The sequence below is a fragment of the Tupaia chinensis genome, unplaced genomic scaffold (genome assembly GCF_000334495.1).
Source record: "Tupaia chinensis unplaced genomic scaffold, TupChi_1.0 Scaffold000088_1, whole genome shotgun sequence".
Taxonomy (NCBI): Eukaryota; Metazoa; Chordata; class Mammalia; order Scandentia; family Tupaiidae; genus Tupaia; species Tupaia belangeri.
This window is the reverse complement of record NW_006159550.1, coordinates 3,426,919-3,449,096: the sequence shown is the minus strand read 5'-3', so window position 1 is coordinate 3,449,096 and position 22,178 is coordinate 3,426,919. Positions and strand designations below refer to the sequence as shown.

Genomic DNA, 22,178 nt, shown 5'->3' with positions numbered 1-22,178 from the left:
GTGGGGTGGTTAAGGCATTCAGTCTCACGTGGCTGACTGCAGTTTAAGTCCCAGACCTGGTGGCTTGAAAAACTTGCTGGGCACGTTTGCAGGCATACCCAAAATCCCAAGAGGAGAATGGAGGAGAAGGGACTGCAGTGTGGCCACCCACCCTGGGGATGATTTCTTACTTTCCCTCTCTTCTTTCTTTCCAGTGACCATACATACCCTATTGCAAAAAAATCTTTAAATTCTTTTTTTAATTTTTAAAAAAGGTATTTCGTAGTTCTAAATTTCAGTAATAGCCTTTAACACTACATTTAAAGAGAATGTAACAAATTTTGTCTGACGATTGTAGACATAGCATTAACTGTCTCTACATCCCAGAAAGAGCTAATAAATGGGGATCAGCGGTTAGCGTAATGGCTATGTCGCTGGACTCCCATGTAGTCGACCACGGTTCGAGTCCTGGACCTGGTGGCTTAAACTCACGCCGGGTGCGTGTGCATGCGTGCCCAAGATCCCGAGAAGAGAATGGAGGGGAAGGGATTGCAGTGTGGCCATCCCTCTTGGGGGGTGATTTCTCACTTTCTGTCTCTCTGTCTCTCTGTCTGTCTGGCAAGCGCACGTGCCCTATAGCAAAAACCTCTTCAGAAAACAAACAAACAAAAAAGAGCTAATAAATGAAGCTACTGGCTATGAAGAGTACTGTGTTCTCACCTCCGAACCCAGTAGCCCAGGTTCTCCACAGCCACATGTGATGGTTTCAGTCCCACTGCAGTTTCAGTGTCGGTTTCCCTGCAGTGCCCCACTCAGAGTAGCTCAGTAGCTGTTGGTTGAGAAATAAATTAACGACTGCATGCACACGAATGACCAGGAGTGCTAGAGTCACAAACACTTGAGTCAGCCTCACCTTCCTGTGGTTTGTGAGACTGAGTGGTACATCATTTATCACTGACATCTCAGTTCAGGCTGTCAGTCATAAGGAAGCTAGTTAAGGAAGTTGCTAAAAATTCATTTTTACTAGCTCTAAAGATTCTGATTGACCAAAATCTTCTTCGTAAGTAGATCCGACAGGTAATCACAGTAATGATGACAGGTACATGCTTTTCGCGAAAAGTCACGGGTGGGAGGGAACACTCGTGTGTGCGTGCTCTAGAGCTTAGCGTGTATCTCCCAGGTGTCACGTTTATTATCATTACCTCCAAAAGAATGTTTGAGGTAAATCCAAATCAGCGAAGGACGGAGGTGACTTTCTGTACAGTCCATGATCTGTTCATGAAAATTCAGGTCCAAAGAACTTCCAAATCCACTAGAATATTTCCGACATCATTAGGAATCAGGTCAATGAAGTAATAATAATATCCCTGCCTAATACTCACAGAGCACATACTGGGTGCCAGGTACCTTCTAACTGTAATAAAGTAATAATCATATCCCTGCCTAATACTCACAGAGCACGTACTGTGTGCCAGGTACCTTCTAACTGTAATGCAGTAATAATCATATCCCTGCCTAATACTCACAGAGCACATACTGGGTGCCAGGTACCTTCTAACTGTAATGCAGTAATAATCATATCCCTGCCTAATACTCACAGAGCACGTACTGCGTGCCAGGTACCTTCTAACTGTAATGCAGTAATAATCATATCCCTGCCTAATACTCACAGAGCACATACTGGGTACCAGGTACTTTCTAACTGTAATACAGTAATAATATCCCTGCCTAATACTCACAGAGCACATACTGTGTGCCAGGTACCTTCTAACTGTAATAAAGTAATAATAATATCCCTGCCTAATACTCACATAGCACGTACTGGGTCCCAGGTACTTTCTAACTGTAATACAGTAATCATATCCCTGCCTAATACTCACAGAGCACATACTGTGTGCCAGGTACCTTCTAACTGTAATAAAGTAATAATCATATCCCTGCCTAATACTCACATAGCACGTACTGGGTGCCAGGTACTTTCTAACTATAATGCAGTAATAATCATATCCCTGCCTAATACTCACAGAGCACACATACTGCATGCCAGGTACCTTCTAACTATTAACATAGAAGCTCATTTATCATACACCTCTATGAGGTATAGAGACTACTGTCCTTCACAGATTCTAGAATACACATTTTTTACACTTAAAGGTGTTTTTTGTTTTGTTTTGTTTGGGTGTGTTTTGGTGCATGTCCTGGCTAGAGAGAGACAGATTGAGAAATCACCCCCCATGGGACATGGTTGCACCACAGTCCCCTCTTTATTTCTCATCCTTTCGAAATTTGGGGCACATGTGCACATGTCCCCAATGTGTTTTTTTGATCCACTGGATCCAGGACTCACCATGCAGTTGGCCGTGTGGCAGGCATCCAGTTCACTTAATCACCAGGCCATAGGCTAGCCCCACTCTTTACATTTTAACATTTGTCAAAATCAGTGCTGAGTCTTATCATAATTAGCAGCAGTTTTTCTTGGTGAGACATAAAATAATGCATTACTTTTTAAATTTGAGTTTTAAAACTATTTTCTAGATTGGCAAATGAAGCTGAACACAGGCAGTCACATGGCCTCCCCGGGTAGTGCACCTCAGTGTAGCAAAGTTCCGTCCAGGAGGTCTGCCTCCATATTGTTGGGTTTGGGTTTTGATTTTGGTTTTCTGTAGGGCACATGCACTCAGAAAGAGAGAGGGAAAGTGAGAAATCACCCCCGCCCCCGAAGGGCGATGACCACGCCACCATCTCTTCTCCTAAGTTGTCCTCTTGGGATGTGGGGCATGCACGCACAAGCGCTTAACCTCCACACTGCCAGGTGGTCCCGTATCATTGTGTTTAATGGCAATGCTGTGCTGGCTGTCTTCACAATAATGAGGATTCTTTTATAAAACCACATGGCAGCCACATTTCATGTTTCTTTCTCTTGCTAGGGGGGCACATACACTCACTGGAGAAGGGGAAAGGAGAAAGCCTCCCCTGTGGGGAGTGGTCAGGCAGCAATCCCTTCTCCTTCATCTCTCCCTCCTTTAGGAATTTTGGGCTGCACACACATGCCCCTGTCGTTTTTCTCAAGCTGCCAGATCTGGGACTCAAACCGCAGGATCTAACTTCCTTCACCAGTAGGTCCTGGAATAGCCAGTTTCTGTTTTTATGACAGAGTGGATGAGATAGAGAGGAGCCCCCTCCACAAGGCCCAGTCATGATGCAGTCCCTCTTCCTCTTGATCTCTAGTCCTCCAGCCTGTCCACACTGGATCTGGCACACGTGCTCGTGCGTGATGTACTTCAGGCTGGATGGACCATGAATTTGAATCGTAGTTGCCATGTAGGATATGGCTTCTCTCTTTTTTTTTTTTTTTTGAAGATTTTTATTTGTTGGTTGGTTTGGATTTTTTTGTTTGTTTCTGTTTTTTTTTTTTTTTTTTTTTTTTTAAGCTATAGGGCATGTGTGCTCACCAGAGAGAGAGAAAGAGAAAGAAAGTGAGAAGTCACCACTCCAGGGGAAATAGCCACACCACAATCCCTTATCTACTCTCCTCTTGGGATTTTGGGCATGCACACATGCCTGGCGTGATTCTCAAGCCACTGGGTCCAGGACTCAAACTGCAGATCTGGCCATGTTGGCTCCAGCACCCCAACCTCTGTGCTACTTGTCGGCCCAGGATCTGGCTTCTCTTGAGCAGTGCACTGGTACCATGCCACAGTTCCCCATTCATGATTTTAAAACGGAATATGTTAGGGCTGGCACATCGCGTGATAGCTGAGGGTGCCGGACACCCGTGAGGCTGACCACAGTTTGAGTCCGAGACCTGGTGGCTTGCTTTCTTCCCTCTCCCTCTCTCTCTCTGTCCTTCTCTGGTCAAATTGAAAGAAAGAAAGAGAGAGAGAGAAGAGACGGAGGGAGGGAGCGAGAGGGAGGGATGGAGGAAGGAAGGAAGGAAAGAAGGAAGAAAAAATAATTCTTTTTTTTAAAGAGGGGAATGTATTATGTTCCCTATTTAAAATACAACTCTTTCTTCTCCTGTTCATTTTAAATATATATTTAGCATTTTTATATAGGGCTTTTTCTAAGTTTACTTACTTATTCCATGAGCGAGAGTGCGTGAGGGGGAGACTGCACCTCCAGTAGGGTATTGATACTTCAGTCCACTCTCAGTCACAGCAGCCCAGATCATAGGCACCTGTGTGCCCAGAGTACTCAGGGAGGTCTGTGCACGTGAGCCCAGACCATCACGTGTGCCCAGAGTACTCAGGGAGATCTGTGTGTGTGAGCCCAGAGTATTCAGGGAGGTCTGTGCGCGTGAGCCCAGGCTATCACGTGTGCCCAGAGTACTCAGGGAGGTCTATGCGTGTGAGCCCAGAGTACTCAGGGAGGTCTGTGTGCATGAACCTAGCACCTTCCCATGTGGGTCAGCCTTGCACAGGGTCGTTTTACCACTGTGCTACCGTCTAGCCCCTAGAACATTGTTTTTATATCATATAGTAGAAGTATTCTATGATGTTGAAGATGGGAACCAGCCCAGGCCTGAGAGATAAGCCAGAAAGGAAGAATGCAGAAGGGAGTTGAAAACAACCCTGTCCTCAGACGGAAAGCCACAGGGACTGCGTGGTCAATCGCTCCACAAGCCAAGATACTGTCTGAGTGCAAAGCTCGTGGTAGCTGTCGGTCTTGTACCAGGAGCATAGCCTGCGGAGATGCCATGTGTGTTGTCCACTGTTCTCTGTGGCCAAGCTCACTCACTGCTCATGTGATCTGATTTAGAATGAAGCCTCTGCTCTGGCGTAGTTGAAGATTTAACTCCCTCCTCTAACCATTTCCTCGTCTCTTGTCTCAGTCTTTCGCAACACCCTACCTTCAAGCCCTGAGTTTCTCACACTATGACATTGTATTTTAATATCATTCATTAATTTATCAGTATAAATTCTAACCCTCAGCTGAAACAATTAAAATGAAATATTTTTACAGAAAGGTAAAATTGTCTTTATTAACTTTTTTTAAAGTTTTACTATAGGGCACATGCACTCACCAGAGAGAGACAGACAGAAAGAAGGAGGGAAGGTGAGAAAGCACCCTCACCTGCAGGGGGGATGGCCACACGCAATCCTCCCTCCTCCACTCTCGGGATTTGGGGCACACATGCACACACGCCTGGTGTGTTTTCCAATCCACTGAGTCCAGGACTCAAACCATGCGGTTGGCCCCCTTAACCCCCATGCCACTGGCAGCCCTACAGTTGTCTGTATGTGATGTACACTTTCCTCTACCTCATGTTGTCCCAGGGTTTGATATGATCACTGTATGTAGTAAGAAAGGGTCCCCTCTTCTGGCTTGTGACTTTCCTGGCAGGGAAAATGTGGTGAACTTGAAGAACCCACCATAATGATGGACACCTTGGGTGTCCGTTCCACCTCAGAGGTGTAGAGTTTCTCATGATAAAGAACTGTTGGAAACTAAACGTTTTTGAACAAGGTTTGTCCTAGCAGATCCGTGGTGTGGAAACGTGTGCTCTGCAGTTACATTTCTCAGGCTCAAATCCTGTTTCTACTTAGTTGGGACTTTGGGCAAGTTAACGGAATTTCTTTGTGTCTCACTTATCTATATGGTAAGAAAAATATTCGGTAGTACTAGCTTCACAGGTTTGAGGTGAAATTATATGAGTTCATGTTTGTAAAGTACTTAAAACAGTGCTTGATGTGTTGAGCACGCAGTACTCAGGAAACATGCCCCAAGAAGCTCAATGTAAACTAATCCGAACATAAGCCATAGTGAAGACTTTTGCTCAGTCTCTCAAGCATTGCTGTAAGATCCCCGCAGAATCAAATGTGCTTTGCTTATCTGCCATTCTAATAACCCCTTTAATTTTTCTCATTTTCCCTTAATCTAAAATACTTTTGTTCATAAGAATTTCAGAAGAGAAGCATCTGTAAAATAGCCTGGCAGTAAACCAAGTCTGAAAGGTTTCTCTTTGTCTATTGATGATCCAAGAAGGCATCTTCCAGTAGGGTCGTGACCACCAGAATGCAGCTCATGGTGACAGAAGGGCTGCCGCGTGCCGTGCAGTTGCAGCAGTGTACAGTTACTCCTCATAGCAGCCACACAACGAAGGTGTGGTGTTAGCTCCATTTTATGGATGAGGAAACTGAGGTAAAGAAGTACTTTGCTCAAAGTCACGCAACTAGAAAGAGGAGGACCATAGTACCTTTAAAATTAGGGACGTTGGCATGGTGGTTGAGTGCTGGACTCCCACATGGCCAACTGCGGTTCAAGTCCTGGACCTTGCAGCTTGCTCTCTCATTTTCCCTTTCTCTCTCACTGTCTCTCTCTGGTCACATTTTAAAAATCATACTAATAAACAACAAATACATTTTTTAAAAATGGGGACACTTTCAAACTGGCCTGTGGCACAGCAGTAGTGCACTGTTCGAGAAGCAGGATACCACATGGGGACCACAGCTTGAAGCCCTGGCTCGGTCAGCCTGAAACACAGCAAGCATACCTGTGGGTGCCAGGGTCTGAGGTGTGCAGGACTAGAGGAAGAGGACCAGGGTATGACCAGACCCTATGGTGGGTCTCTCTGTCTCTCTGCCTCTCTGATGTCCACACACTCCATCATGAATAGAAGGGGAAACGGTGACTCTTTCAGAATAGTATACAGCTCATCTCTAATGCAAAATCTGTGCTCGAGATCTGATTACCGTAAGGTCTGCCATGTACAGGACTTTTAAATAAAACATTTCAGGGGGCCCTTGATATGATGTGATAAGTCCTCTCTGCCTCTGTAATACTCTTCCTCACAACCAGTCCACCCCAGTTTAACCACAAGGGAAAAAACATACAAATCTCAGCTAAGAGACCGTCTTCAGATCACCTGGCCAGCACTTCTCAGAACTGCCAGGGTCATCAAAAACAAGGCAAAGCTGAGAATGTCACAGCCAAGCGGAGTCCGAGGGGACATGATACGACTGAGTGATGCGTGGTATCCCAGATGGAGTCCTGGAACAGAACATTAGCTAAAAACTATGGATGTCTGGAGACCAGCAGGTGGCATAATGGTTACATCGCTGGACTCCACGTAGTCAACCTTGGGTCAAGTCCTGGGCCCTGTAATTAGAACTCATAGCGCATGTGTGTGTGTGCCCAAGATCCTGAGGGGAGAATGGAGAAGAAAGGATTGCGACATGGCCACCACCCCACCCCACTTCCAGCTGGGGATGTCTCACTTTCTGTCTCTCTGGTGAGCACATGCACCCTATAGCAAAAATTTCTAAAAAAAAAAAAAAAAAGACTGTCTGATTAAAATATGGACTGGAGTTAATTATAGTGTATTAATATTGGTTCGTTAATTGTGACGCCTGTACCTACTAACATAAGATTTAACAATAGAAGAGGCCCATGTAGGGTGTTTTAGGACTCCCTATAGTACCTCTGTACTGTAGGGAATTTTTTATTTTTCTGTAAATCTAAAACCATTTTAAAATAGCAAGTTTGTTTGTTTATTTTTAAAAATCTCTTGGGGGAAGCTGCATTTTACTATTTCTTCTTGTACCTCTACTGCCAGGTTTATTCTCTTTGGGATAGTTTTCCTTCTTTAGTGAAGTGAGTGTGTAATTCACGATTGATGATAGGTTAGGAAGAAGTCCTGGCTGTTTTCTACCATGAGCTTGTTACAGTAGAGAAGCACAGATGATAAGTAAACGCTGACTGCAGGTGGCGCCTTGTTATATTAATGTTTCTTTCTCATTTTGGTTTTCCCAGGGAGCAGATTTTAAGAGTAAAAGAAGATGAGAATGTTCCATTTCTACTGGTTGGTAACAAATCAGATTTAGAAGATAAAAGGCAAGTTTCTGTAGAAGAGGCAAAAAACAGAGCCGACCAGTGGAATGTTAACTACGTGGAAACTTCTGCTAAGACCCGAGCCAATGTCGACAAGGTACAGTGTGCCCCGCCGCCCTCCCCCCCACCACCACCACATCGTGGGGAAAATGGGTGGATTTGCTTTCATTCAGCTCTGCCTTGCCTAGAGACTGTGAGACTTTCAAGTAGAGGTTTAATACATGTTGATTTTCATCATCCTTGCATGCTCAAGTATATGTTCGGAGTTTTGTTTTGTTTTGTTTTGTTTTTTACTTCACCTTGTCTTTCGCTTCCCAAGAGACATTAACATGGGAGAAAACTGCAGCTAAGTATGCTTTTTTTTTTTTAAGCATTGACGACGTTCCTGCCCTGAATCCTCACCCTTTGTTTTCAATCCAGATGGGGCTGGATGATTTAGGAGGATCATAATGTCCCAAGATGCCAGCAGTGCATGTCCTCACTTGTGCCCTGATGTCTGCTTGACCTCTTTTAAGTCCTCAGAAGTGAAGGTGCCTCCCAAGATGGAGTCCTTAGAAAAAAAAAATGTTAAAGTCTCTCCTACTGCCGATGCGCCCCACGCTCACTTTGTCCTGTTCTGAGGAGGAAGGGCGATCCTCTGCCCTCCTCTCTTGTCTTCCCACTCTGTTCAGAGTGGCCTTCCTGGAGACAGGTGTGCAACATCCCACCTGGTGTCTAGCAGCCTCCCCAGCGCCTTTGTTCCCTGCTGCCAGAGCCCACTTGCACTGTTGAGGGAGGCTGCGGTGGGCTGAGGCAGCGCCCGTTCTGCAAGGCCTGCCAGTGGGGCCGTCTTTAGCTCCCCAAGTATCCAGCTCCCACATAGTGCCTGTCCAACCCTCGTGAATGGCTTCGGGAGCTTCGTCTCACCCAGAAACCCCAATTCCTTTGGTCTCCAGTGGGGCCTGAGGACTTGCGTTTCTGGCGGGTTTCCAGTTGGTGCACGCTGTGGACTATGGCCCATGCTTGGAGTGCACGGCTCTTGGTGGCCTCAGGTTTTAGTGGAGTGGCTTGATTATGCTATAGATTCACTACCTTCATCCAGAAAGATGAGGCTAAGAAAAAAGAGCTAGCAAGAGAGAGATCCTTTCTGTTTCTTTGCTGTGGGTCTTAAGATAGCATCATTGCTGTGCTAAGCTGCTATTTTTTGTTTTAGTTACTTGATAGGGTTTCTATAGGTTCACGATATTTGCACAAAATGAATTTTATAAGATTTCTACTCAGTGTACGAGTTTTCTCTAAGGTGAGGGCAGATATTTTTAAAGTAGTAATGGAAGTAGAATTTAAGATCCAGTATGTGGGGGCCGTCAGCACCAGCGTTGAGTATTCTCATAGCATATGCAAACCCCGTTTCTCCTCATCGCTACGTTGAGCAGCTTGTAGAACTTGAGTTTCGAAACGTGAGGCAGACTGGCAGCTGCAGCTCTGAGCTCTCTGTGTTGGCCTGTGGTGGTCATCTGCTGGAATCCGAGGCCTGGGAACTGGGTGGTGTGCATTGCCAGAGCTCTTACAAGGGGTCTGTTAGAAAAAGACCAACAACCCAGTGGGAAAATTGTCACAAACTGGAGTAGAGCTGTACAGAAAGGATGCAAATGGCTTTTATACTTGGCTCAGTCTCACTTATGAAAGGGGAGTGCAGTTTAAAAATGTAATGGCAAGGGCCATCCCATGGCATGGTGGTTAAGGCAGCGGGATCCCACATGGCCAACCTAGTGGTTCCAGTTCTGGACCAAGTGACTTGAGGAACATATTGTGTGTGTGTGTGTGTGTGTGTGCCCAGAGAGAGGAGAAGGGATTGCATCACGACCTTCTTTAGGGAGAGAAGTGCTGTCTCACTTTCCCCCTCTTGCTGTCTTTCTCCAGTAACACATGAGCCCTCTGGCAAAAATTTTTTAAATAAATAAATAAAAGTGTAATGGCATATCTTTCTTTTTTTCTTTTCTTTCTTTTTTTTTTTTTTTTTTTCCTTTTCTACCTTTTACATTGCAATAAAAAGCAAAGAGGGGGCTGGTGGGTAGCATGGTGGTTAAGGGCACTCGACTCCCACCTGGCCAACCACGGTTTGAGTCCTGGAGATGGCAGCTTGCTTCCTCTCTGTCTGTCTCTCTGTCTCTCTCTGTCTCTCACTCTGTCCCTCTCTGGTCAAACTAAAATAAATAAAGTTAAATAAAATAATTCTTTAAAAAAAAGCAAAGAGGTTGATGATAATATGCTGTTGGCAAGATTATAGAAAAACAAGAACCTCTCCCATGTTGATGCAGGGCAGTTTGGTGATTAACAAAATTATGATCCAACAATTAAAGTTTTCTGTAATTGATTTATTTTATTCCTATTTTTAAAATTTTTAAAAATTGTTTTATTTAACTTTATTTCTTTATTTTAATTTGACTAGAGAGGGACAGAGAGGGAGAGAGAGCAAGCAAACCACCAGGTCCCAGACTTGAACCATGGTTGGCCATATGGGAGTCCAGCACCCCTAATCACCATGCCGTCTGTCAGCCCCTATTCCAATTTTTTTTTTTTTTAGGAATCATTTTTATTGAACTTTATTTTATGTACTTATATTTTAATTTGTCCAGAGGGGGGCAGAGTGAGGGAGGGAGGGGGAGAGAGAGAAAGCAAGCCACCAGGTCCAGGTCTCAAACTGTGGTTTGCCATTTGCCATATGGGAGCCCAGTGGCCATAACCACCACATCACCTGTTGGCTCCATGTTCCTATTATTCTTTAATTTGCTGTAGGGCCCTGCAAGTGTCTAAACTGGGTTGCGAAGGCCCGTTTACGCACGGCAGGTTCAGTTGGTTCATGCTGGCTCTTGTCCAGGCCACTCCAGTTCCTGTACATGTTTTCTCCACATGCCTTTTCAAGTGTGCTTCCTCACAGTGCAGTGGGTAGAGTCCCAGGCCCCAGAGGGAAATATCACAAGAGAATAAGAACAAGCAGAAACCATGCCACTTTTTTTTTTTTTTTTGAGAGGTTTTTCACTATAGGGCGCGTGTGCTCGCCAGACAGAGAGAGAGAGACAGAAAGCGAGAAATCACCCCCCCGGGGGGATGGTCACGCCGCAATCCCTTCTCCTCCATTCTCTCAGGATCTTGGGCACGCATGCACACGTGCCCGGCGTGGGTTTTAAGCCACTGGGTCCGGGACATGAACCGCAGTCTACTACATGGGAGTCCAGTGACATAGCCATTACTCTAACTGCTGGTTCCCCCATGCCACCTTTTGTAACCTTGTCTCTGTAGTTATGCAGACTTACTTCAGCTAGTTCTGTTGGTCAAGGTAGTCACAAGTCCTACATAGGTTCAGATGGAAAGGGGTAGACTCTCCCTCTTGATGGAGAGGGGCAGGATTCAGGAAGTACACACAGCAAATACTACTGAACTTATTTTATTGCACAAGTAAGCACATGTATGTGCTTACTGTGTAAAGAGAGATTGGTAATAGGGAAGTTTAAGGAGGAAACATGTATCACTTTTCACCCCATTCTACTCTCCTCCACTCCCTGTTGGTAACCATGTGTATCTTTCCAGATGTTAAAGGCAGATGTATGTCTAAGGTATCTAAGGGAGTTTGTGTTCACTCATCCCCCTCCTTATATTAACGTACACATGATAACAGAGGATGTGTTTATTTTTTTTTAAAAAGAATTATTTATCTAATTCCATTAGTAGTTATTTTTTTATTTGATTTGAGAGAGAAAGGGAAAGCAAGAAACCAAGTCGCCAGGTCTGGGATTCAAACCGCAGATGGCCATGTGAGAAGCCAGTGCCTTTATCTGCCATGCCACCTGCTGGCCCCCAGAGCATGTCTTTCTATGGCTTGCTTTTTAATTTTATAACAAAGAGAAGTTATAGTTCTTTCCATGCCATTGTGTATAGATGCACCCACATTCTTTTTAAAATTTACAAAGTGTTCTATAATTAGGCTTTTCCATAATTCAGTCATTTTCCTATTAATGGCATTTTGGTAGTTTGCAATTTTTCTGTTACATACAATACTGTGGTGAACTTAACTGGTATAAGGAAACCATTTCTACATGCTTCATCAGCATCATTAAAACAGCTTTTAAAAATCACTTAAAAGGGGCCAATAGGCTGCATGGTGGTTAAGGCACTGGATTCCCACAGGGCCGACCGTGGTTCGAGTTCCAGAACAACAGCTTGAAAATCATGCTGGTTGCACATGCCCAGAAGAATAGAGGAGAAGGGATTGCGCTGTGACCTTTCTCCCTGGGGAATGATATTTCTCTCTCTCTCTCTCTCTCTCTCTGTCTCTGTCTCCAGTGAGCACATGGTCCCTATAGCAAATTAAAAACAAAAAAGACAGAAAAAAAAGAACACTTATTACTGAAATTTAACTTTTGAATTAAAAAATATTTATTTAATTCTATTTGTTTTTGTTTGTTTGTTTGTTTTTAAACTAGAGAGAGGGAGAAAAAGAAAGCAAAAGTGAGAAAGCAAGCTCCAGGTCCAGGACTCAAATCACTGTCGACCGTGTGGGAGTCCAGTGCCTTAACCACCATGCCATTTGCCGGTCCAACTTTTGAAATATTATATTAGTAATTTTTTAGTTATTATTTTAATATCCCTCATTATTTCCCAATTACTAGACATCAGGCAAAAGTCAATAAATTCTCATATGTTGTTTTCTCATGTCAGTTATCAGGATAATAAAGCACCTCTAGAAATGGAGCTGAGAAAGGCAGGTTGTTAAATGTTATTTAATAGTTCCTAAATATTGTGTTAGTAAACTGGTTACTGTTAAGTATGAATTAATAAAACACATTTATCACTTCTAAAATACTCAAAGATAGTTCATTGCGTTTATTATGAGCATTTTTTAAAATAACTATTTTAAACTTTGTTTATTTTAATTTGATCAGAGAGGGACACAGTGAGACAGAAAGAGAGAGAGAGAGAGAGAGAGAAAGCAAACTGCCAGGTCCAGGACTCAAATCATAGCTGGCCCTGTGGGAGTCCACTGTCTTTTAACCACCATACCACCTGCCGGCCCCATTATTACGAACGTTTTTACCAAGAGGTCTAATTCAGGGTATTTCCCAGTTTTCCCATTTTCTCAAGGAGAAGCAGGGTTTGTTTTGCACTTTCATCTCTCTGCTTCTGTCCAGGCTCTGAGATACTTACTCTGCTGATACACTCCAGCAAGTACTGCTGGGATTAGAAAAGTACCAAGTCCGCATTGTCTGCTTGACTTACCCTATTTTCTTCTTTCTAGGTATTTTTTGACTTAATGAGGGAAATTCGAGCCAGAAAGATGGAAGACAGCAAAGAAAAGAATGGAAAAAAGAAGAGGAAAAGTTTAGCGAAGAGAATCAGAGAAAGATGCTGCATTTTATAATCAAAACCCAACCTCCTTTCTTATCTCGACCATACTAATAAATATAATTTATAAGCATTGCCACCGAAGGCTCAATTGACTGAAATTACTTTAACGTTTTGGAAATTGTTATGTATCACTAAAAGCATGAATTGGAACTGCACTGAAAGTCAAATTCACTTAAAAAAGAAATTAATGTGGCTTCACCAAGAAGCAAAGTCCAGCTTGTCTCATAATTGCCGACATCTATCACGGTCCTGAATGTAGCGTGAGCTTGTGTTTCTCGGGCAGTCTTTCCTGAACTGTTAAGTAAAGAGGTGAGAGGAAAGGCCACTTCCTCTGGTGTTGATGATAAAGCTTCAATTTTCTATCATTTTAAAATGTCTTGGTCTTCTACTGCCTTGAAAAATGACAATTGTGAACATGATAGTTAAACTGTACCACTTTTTTTAACCATTGTTATGCAAAATATAGAAGAAAAAGTTAATGGCATGGTTGTTGCATATAGTTAAGTGGAGAGTAATTCTTCTGTGAATCTGCGTTAATTGCCTGGTGGTTAACTGAGAAAAGTGGTGTGAACTTGTACGAGGACATTTTCGTATATGCCTTAATTTAGAAACTGAAAAATACCTGGCGACATTATCCTGGGTGTGTTCTCACTGGGGCCATGGGCCACGCCTCTTGTATCCTTGTGAGAGTGTGTACCTAGCATGGAGAACAGCTCTTGTCTAAGACTCCTGTGAACCGTCTGCTGGGAGCCTGTCCAGATTGAAAATGTGTGCCATACTCTGGTTCTTGAAATTAAGGTTCCAGAGCTCCTTGATTGCTTTTAATAAAATGATAATAAGGTGATTGAAAATGAAGGGCCGGCATATACTGGTGAGATCATTTTAGTCGGTGAGCATTCACCTCCAGTGATGTTGGAGAGAACCGTCTCTCTCTCTAAGGTGCTGGTCCCTGGAGATCACTCTCCGCAAACGGCAGGCGTGTGCGTGTGGGTTGTTAGTCTGGGTACGAGGCACGCCACACGGGTTGACAGCGCTCATGCTTTTTGCACTAGAACGCTTAGGGGAGCTATCCCTGCTTGCCGCCTGCTCGTTCCTAAGTGCGTACTCACAAGTCTGGCTCTCTGGGAGTATTAGGAATGTTGCAGACTGTTGATTTCATAACAGAGAGCACTGTAGCTTCATTTTCCTAGCATTAACATCGAGCAATCAAACCCAGGTGTCGTGCAGAACTGTGTTTGGCACACGCAGAGCAGGCGTTAAGCTGTGTTGCCACTGCGCGCATTCCCGCTAGGAGAATTCGCGCACGCTCTCTGGGAACATCATTTTGATGGGAAACATACCACTGTCAGATTTTTCTTTTCCTCTCTGGACTGGGACAGTTGCTTCAATAAAGTTTGTCCTTATTTTCGCTCAGTCCTAATTTCAACAGGTCAGAGAACAGGTTCAGGCATTCCAGGTGACAGGTATGTACGTAAATTAAACAAAAATAGGCTTTTTAGGAACTCAACTCTTAGATATTACATTCAGCTTGTCATGTTAAGTATTCGTCCTTGACGGGTTTGAAGTGTACATCTTCCATTTCATATTTTTCATAGGCTATGCCACATGCAGAATTAAAGTTAGCAGTGTCACATCGGCACGGGCCAGCCATCTCCATGTGTACTCATTGCCGTCTCATTTAACCAGGGGTCCTAACCACTAACATTGTGACTTTGCTTTGAGACCTTTCCTCTCCTGGGTACTGAGGTGCTATGAAGCCAACTGACAAAGATGCCTCCCATGTCAGGCTGATGCCACCACCCTGTTCGTTTATTTGCAGTTTGAGCCATTTAAAGACCAATAAACTTCCTTTTTTAAAATGTGTGTGGTGTTACTTGATGTTTACAGTAAAATATGTCAAATTCAGATTTATCAACCAGAGATTTAAAAGCAGCTCAATTTCTCAGGCTGTTTAGGGACTTCCTTTTGTGTAATGCCAGATTTATTTCTTTTTAAAAATTATTTTATTTAAATTTTTATTATTATTATTTTAAATTCGACGAGCGATAGAATGTGGGAAAGCAAGCCACCAGTTCCAGGACTTGAACTGTGGACGGCCATGTGAGAGTCCAGCGTCTTAACCATCACGCCTCCTGCTGGCTCCATAATGCCAGATTTCTTAAGTAACAGTATCATCATTGGTCAGGTTTAATCACAGCTCAGCAGTGGAGGACTCCCATGTGCCAGTTACATAGAAGATGCTCTTCATCTTGTCATGAAAATCACAAACGCATACATAACATTAGAATGCTCTTCAACTCTAGAATGACTCGGCAACTTTATATTCATTCTCTTCATTTTTAAAGAATTACATTTTATTTATTTTTAGTATTTTTTAACTTGGTGTAGCGCCCATATAGTCACCAGAGAGAGCCAAAGAAGGGAAATGAGAAAGCAAACCACCAGGTCTGGGATTCTAACCGCAGTCAGCCCTGTGGGAGTCTAGTGACTTCACCAAGCCACCAGGTCTGGGACTGTAACCACAGTCAGCCCTGTGGGAGTCTAGCACCTTCACCGTGCCACCCACTGGCCTTTGTATTCCTTTTCTAATCAGAATGACCACCCCCTCCCAGGCAATTAAATCGTCAAATTGTGGGAGTGATCTCCCTGTTACCGGCTCACCACGCTTTAGACCTGTCTTTGTCACATTTGATGTCTGGTAGGAAATCGTGGACAGCCTGTGAGTGGGAAACAAGTCTGGCCAGATGCTGGGCACAGCCTTTCAAAGTCCAGTTCAGTTTAATTCCTTAACTCCTGAGCAGTGCTAGAATGAGTATAATTAAGATTGGCATCATTTAGATCTCAATGTGTGGACTCATTCTTCACACCAGTATAGGACATGACATTAAATCATGCATCAAACAAAAATCAGCTAAGTTCTTATCTCAAGATGAATCGGGGACCAGCAGTTAGCGTAATGGCTATGTCGCTGGACTCCCACGTAGTCGACCGTAGTTTGCAACCCGGACCCAGTGAATTAAAACTCACGCTGGGCGTGTGTGCGTGCGTGCCCAAGATCCCAAGAGGAGAATGGAGGAGAAGGGATTGCGGAGTGGCCATCCCCCCTGGGGGGTGATTTCTCTCTTTCTGGCTCTGGCGAGCGCATGCGCCCTATAGCAAAAACCTCTCAAAAAAAAATAAAAAAAAAAAGAATCAGAATGTCTCATCTCAAATTTTTATGACAAAGATGTAAAACAATTTAGCAATCATATGTAAGGATAAAGGAATGGGTTTTTCTTTAACCCAGTGTTAGAAGTCTCTGTATCAAGTTATCCTGGAACTCAGAGTGGCATGGCAGGTCAATAGAGGTCTCCATTCATGCCTGTAGTTTCCAGTAGGTTTTCTTGGGCTCCACTGTCGGTAGTGCTGGGAACATTTAGGTAAAGGACAGAGTTAGGGGCAAGTTCCATGTGCCCCATGTAAAAGAGAACATGAGGTTCGGAAGAGATTACAAGGGAAGGCTTCGTTCTTGCTCTGGGGTAGGCCCTCGTGATAGCCCTGCACAGTAATAGCAAGCACAGCGCATCCTATTAATATGTGCAAGAGTGTGTTGTTGGATACTTAGAAATAACCCAATTAGGTAGGTGCTATTTTTTTTTTTTAGTGTATTGCACACTTAAACTCTCCAGAGATGGTAAAGCACCCCCCCAGGGGGTATGACTGCACCAGGATCCCTTCTCCATTCTTTGGGGACTTTGGGCACACATGCACATGTGCCAGGTGTAGTTCTCAGTGGGATTCAACCCCCTTAACTGCCATGCCACTGACTGGCTTGATGGCTGCTGTTATTAACCACTTTTCTGCAGATGGAGAAACTGAGGCAGAGAGAAGTTGAATAACTGGTCCATGGCCACAAAGCTGGTACTTAACTTTGAAATAAATACTGTAATTGAGAGGAGGAAACCAGTGATATTAACACTGGCTCAGAGAGAGTAGTGCAACAGTTGAGCCACCGACAGACCCCCATACCGGAAGATAAGAAAAAAGAACAGACGTTACCTTGTTTTATGTGTTCTAAATACTTTTCAAATGAAAAGTGTTTTTTGTTTTTTTTTTTTTAAAAAAGGTCTGGCATTGCTCAGTGGAGAATAGTGGAGCTCAGACAGCAGCTAATTAGTCACTAGCCTGCACCAGGGTAGGAAACACCCAGACATCCCTAGGCTTCAGCCACTCGCTGGAGCAGTCTCCAGAATGCGTGCAGATGGTGCTGTGTGAACAGAGACCAGGCCGTGCACGCAGCCTGGTTGCTAAGAGAGATCTAGAGCCAAAAGGGAGAACTGCAGAGCAGGGCCCCTGCGCGGGCGGGACTTCCTGCGCCTTTTCCATAGCATCAGTGTAGAGACAAAGTTCCTTTGGGAGCCCAGGGCTTCCATCCCACAGTTTAACGGCAAAATACCTTCCTAGCCACTCTGCATCCAGCTGTTGTGAACAACTAACTGAAGATGCACGGCAAGGGCTAACCTGGCAGAAAGACAAGACTGCTTTTACCACAAGCCCTGAGGAAAACGCAGCTACAGCAGCTAGCTGCTTGTAAGCAACTAGCAGGTGGGAAATACCCCCAAAAGGCAGTGTTGAAACAGCCAAAAGAAGTGTCAAGGCTTTGGAGCTGGAAAGGAAGGGAGCAGAATGAGAGCAGAATTCTGGTCTGGAGGATGCACAGTGCAGTCTCGGGGTGTGGCCCGGACAGCTACATCCTCACAGCTAGCGCCTTTATTAACGGTCGATCTCTGTGAAGCACGTCAGATTCAATGGTAAGATATTTAGGTAGTTTTTCTAGAGTCCTAGAAGTTGGCCTTCCAAGGACCTTGGAAGCAAGTCGTTCCTCAGTTTGCAGATCAGAAAGAAGAAAGAAGGAACTTGCCCGGGATCACACGAATCACATAAGAACCAGAATCGAATGCAGGTCTTCCATCCAGTCCCTGCTTGTCCACTTACCTTTCTCTGCTCTTGGCGGGGCCCAGAGTGCTTTAAACGGTGATTGCACAACAGAGTCCTGGGGTTCCCAGAGCTTAAGGAGCTGAAATCCAAGGTGGGCCTCCTTCCCCACTGAGGACCTTAGGAGCCGACATGGGCCTCAGGTTCTCAGAAGTGAGCTAGGCATTCATTGCCTAACTCCTGGAGTTAATGAGGATTACATAAGGGATAATAAATAAAATATTTCATTTTATTTATTATTTTAACTTGCTATAGGGCATGTGTACTCACCAGAGAGAAAGAGAGGGAGGGAGAGAGAGAGAGAGAGAGCAAGCTGCCAGATCTGGGACTAAAACCATAGTCAGCCATGAGCGAGTCCAGTACCTTAACTACCACGCCACTTGCTATTTTTATTGTTGGCTGTATGCAAGGGTCTTCAAAAAGTTCACGGAAGTGCATATTATGAAAAACATGCATGGATTTTAAAATTTTTTGCACAAAAATAAAGTTATACTCTATTTCTTGTTTTTCCATGGACTTTTAGAAGTCTCCTCGTGGGGCTGGCAGGTGGTGTGATGGTTAAGGTGCTGGGCTCCCACATGGCCGACCACGGTTCGAGTCCCAGATCTGGCAGCTTGCTTTATCACTCTCCTTCTTACACTCACTCTCTCTGTCTCATCCTGGTAAAATTGAAGAAGAACAATAAACAAATAAAATTAAGTAATTTCCTAAATGTAAATCCCCTTGTATTTTTTAAATACAGAGGAAAGATTGAAATGTGCCTGGTTCTCTGGTCTCAATAAAAGCAGTTTTTATGTGACTTTGGTTTGGCCTTGATAGAGCCATAAAAACCCCTCCTAAGTCCCTCTGTGTTGTGTTGACGTTTGGGGAAGAAGGAAGGAAGAGACTGTGTTGTTGAAGGAGCCAGAAATTCAGGTTGCCACCCTCTGTATTCCCTGACTCTCAGCCCTCAAAGGACCCTCAGATGACTAAGAGTGGAGACAGGAAAAAGGCTTGCAGAGACCAGGTGGCCTGTGCAAGGTCACAGCTGGGGAGGCGGGGTCAGGACTTGTTCCCGCACTGTTGGCCAAGTCCTTCAGGTTCTTTCTCCCAAGTCTGTACCTGTATCAAAATCAGGAATTCTGACCGGTGAGCAGGAAGGGAGGGAGCACCAAGGCCCAGGAAGGGAGGAGAGGTCAGAGACATGGCCTCTGGTCCTCTCTCAGCTTCAGAGGAGATTGGAGCACAGGGGGAGAGGAAGACTTGAGGGACTGTCCATATGGGAATATTTTCTCCGGCCCCTGATACGGGGGTTCTAACCACCACATCACCTGCTAGCCCCAAGGGAATTACTTTTATATGTGGATATTTCTTTTTCAGATGTTGTATTATTGGTGTATTAAAAATCCCAGAGATTTGTATATGTTGATTTTTTGTCCTACAACTTTACTGAATTCTTTTTTCAGATCCAGGAGGTATTTTTTGTTTGTTTGTTTGTATGTTTGTTTTTGAATCTATAGGGTTTTCTATATGTAAGATCATATCATCTGTAACCAGGGACAGTTTGACCTCCCCCTTTCCAATTTGGATGTCTTTATTTCTCTTGCCTAATTGTTCTGGCTAGGACTTCCAGTACTATGTTGAACAAGAGTATTTGTAAAAGTGGGCATTTTTATCTTGTTCTAATTCCTAAAGGAAAAACTTCCAACTTTTCCCCATTTGTCATTTATAGCCTTTATTGCGTTGAGGTACATTCCTTCTATCCCTAATTTGTTGAGCATTTTTATCATAAAGAGATGGCCTTTTGTCAAATTTTCCACTTCTGTTGAGATGGTCATATGGTTTTAGTCCCTGAGTTTGTTGATATGGTGTATGATGTTTATGAATCTGCATACACTGAGCATGCTTGCGTCCCTCAGATAAAAGCACTTGGTCTGCTATATCATCCTTTCCATGTGCTGTTGAAGTCATTTTGCTAGCATTTTCATGAGGATTTCTTGGTCTACATTTATTAGGATATTGGTCTGTAGTTTCCTCTTTTGGGTTGTGTTTTTAGTTTTTATCAGGGTAATTTTGGCCTCATAGAACAAGTTTGGGAAGATGTCTTCCATTTCAATTTCTTGGAATAGTTTGAGGAAAATTGGTATTAGCTCTTCTTTAAAGCTTTGTAAATTCAGCAATAAAACTATCTGGTTGGGACCAGCAGTTAGCATAATGGCTATGTCACTGGACTCCCATGTAGTCGACGGTGGTTCGCGTCCTGGACCCGGTGGCTTAAACTCATGCCAGGCGCGTGTGCGTGCGTGCCCAAGATCCCGAGAGGAGAATGGAGGAGAAGGGATTGCGGCGTGACCATCCCCCCTGAGGGGTGATTTCTCACTTTCTGTCTCTCTGTCTCTGTCTGTCTGGCAAGCACACACGCCCTATAGCAAAAACCTCTTTAAAAAAACAACACTATCTGGTCCTAGGCTTTTCTTTGTTGGGAGAAATTTTATTACATTTTATTACTGATTCAATCTCATTGGTTGTTATTGGCCAAGTCAGTTTTTCAATTTTTTTCTAGTTCAGTTTAGGGAAGTTGTATGTGATTTAGAATTTATTCATTTTAACTAAATAATGATTCTACAGAAACTCAACGAAATATAGGATAATACTGATAGGCAGTTCAACAAAATAAGACATCATGAAACAATACAAGAGCAGAATGAAAAATCCAACAAAGAGGCAGACATTATAAAAAAAAGAGCCAAACAGAACATTTCAAACTGAAATGCTCAATAAATGAAATTTAAAACACAAAAGACAGCTATTTTCAACAACAGATTATAACTAGCAGAAGACTCTAAGACCTGGAAAATAAATCCTTGGAGATCCTCCAGTCAAGAAAAAAAGAAGAAAGAAAAAAAAAATGAAAACAGCCTTTGAAATTTATGGGACACCATTAAGTGAACAAATATTTGTATTATGGGAGTTCCAAAAGGAGAAAAGACCAAGACTGAAAACTTATTTAATAAAATAATAATCAAAAACTTCCCAAGTATTGGAAGAAATATGGGCATAGAGAGAAGCTCCAAGATCTCCAAACAGATTTATCCCAAACAGGTCCTCTTCAAGGCATAGCATAAGTAAAATGTTGAAAGTCAAAGATAAGAGAGAACTTTGAAAGCATCAAGAGAAAGGTACAAGGTTACAGATAAGAGAAAACCCGTCAGACTAGCAGTGGTGACTGGGAGGGTTTCTGCATTCCAGAGTCCATGTGTCCCATGCAGTTTTGCTGGGTGTGGGAATCACCAAGTGAGTCTCTTGGCTGTAGAAAGTGGTAGAGCATGGAACCAGAACCAGCAGATGGCGGAATGGTGACATGACTGGAGTCCCACATAGTCGACCACAGTTAGAGTCCCAGAACCGGCAGCTTAACACACACTGAGTGCATGTGCATGTATGCCCCAAACCCCAAGAAAAGAATAGAGGACAAAGGATTGTAATGTGACCATCCCCCCTGGGGGGTGATTTCTCACTTTCTATTTCTCTATCTCTCTGTCTCTCTGGTGAGCGTACACATCCTATAGAAAAAAATCTCTCCCCTTCAAAAAAAAAATAGTGGTAGGGTCAAGGTGTTGGCTTTCAGTCTTTAGAAAGACTGATGGCCCCAGCAGAGAGGGAGCAGGCACCCGAGATAACAGGAATAAGAGTGCCAGCCTGCAGAGACTGCTCTCAGGTGCAAGGTGCTGGACTTCAGCACAGGTCAGGAGAAGGGGTTGCTACATCTTGAGGACTCCCACAGTGGGTGTGCTCGAGCTGCAGTGTGTATCAGGCTTATCATGTGTCTGTCACAAGGCTCACAGTTCCTGGAGAGCTCCCACAGAAGGCTAAGGACCTTTCTCTGGCGTGGCTATGTGAGCCAGGCCCAGAGCAAGTCAAAGGCTTTGGGGGAACAGGCTGGAGGGCCCCCTTGGGAGGTTGGGGCCATGCACTCAAGCCACTCTGTGGGCTGGGCCCATGACAAGCTAGAACCTATTTTCTTGATGACAGTG

At 43.9% G+C, this 22,178-nt stretch overlaps 1 protein-coding gene across 2 annotated transcripts in view; it reads left to right on the top strand.

Moving 5' to 3' along the window:
- RALA (RAS like proto-oncogene A) overlaps positions 1-15,050 on the top strand; it is a 69,758-nt gene extending 54,708 nt beyond the window's left edge. For both annotated transcript variants that reach the window (XM_006143001.3, XM_006143000.3), the window contains exons 4-5: positions 7,732-7,906; positions 13,082-15,050. In XM_006143001.3, coding sequence (XP_006143063.1) covers positions 7,732-7,906; positions 13,082-13,204 — 298 coding nt within the window. In that variant the 3' untranslated portion in view covers positions 13,205-15,050. The remainder of the gene's footprint in view (positions 1-7,731; positions 7,907-13,081) is intronic.
- The last annotated feature ends 7,128 nt before the right edge of the window (positions 15,051-22,178 follow it).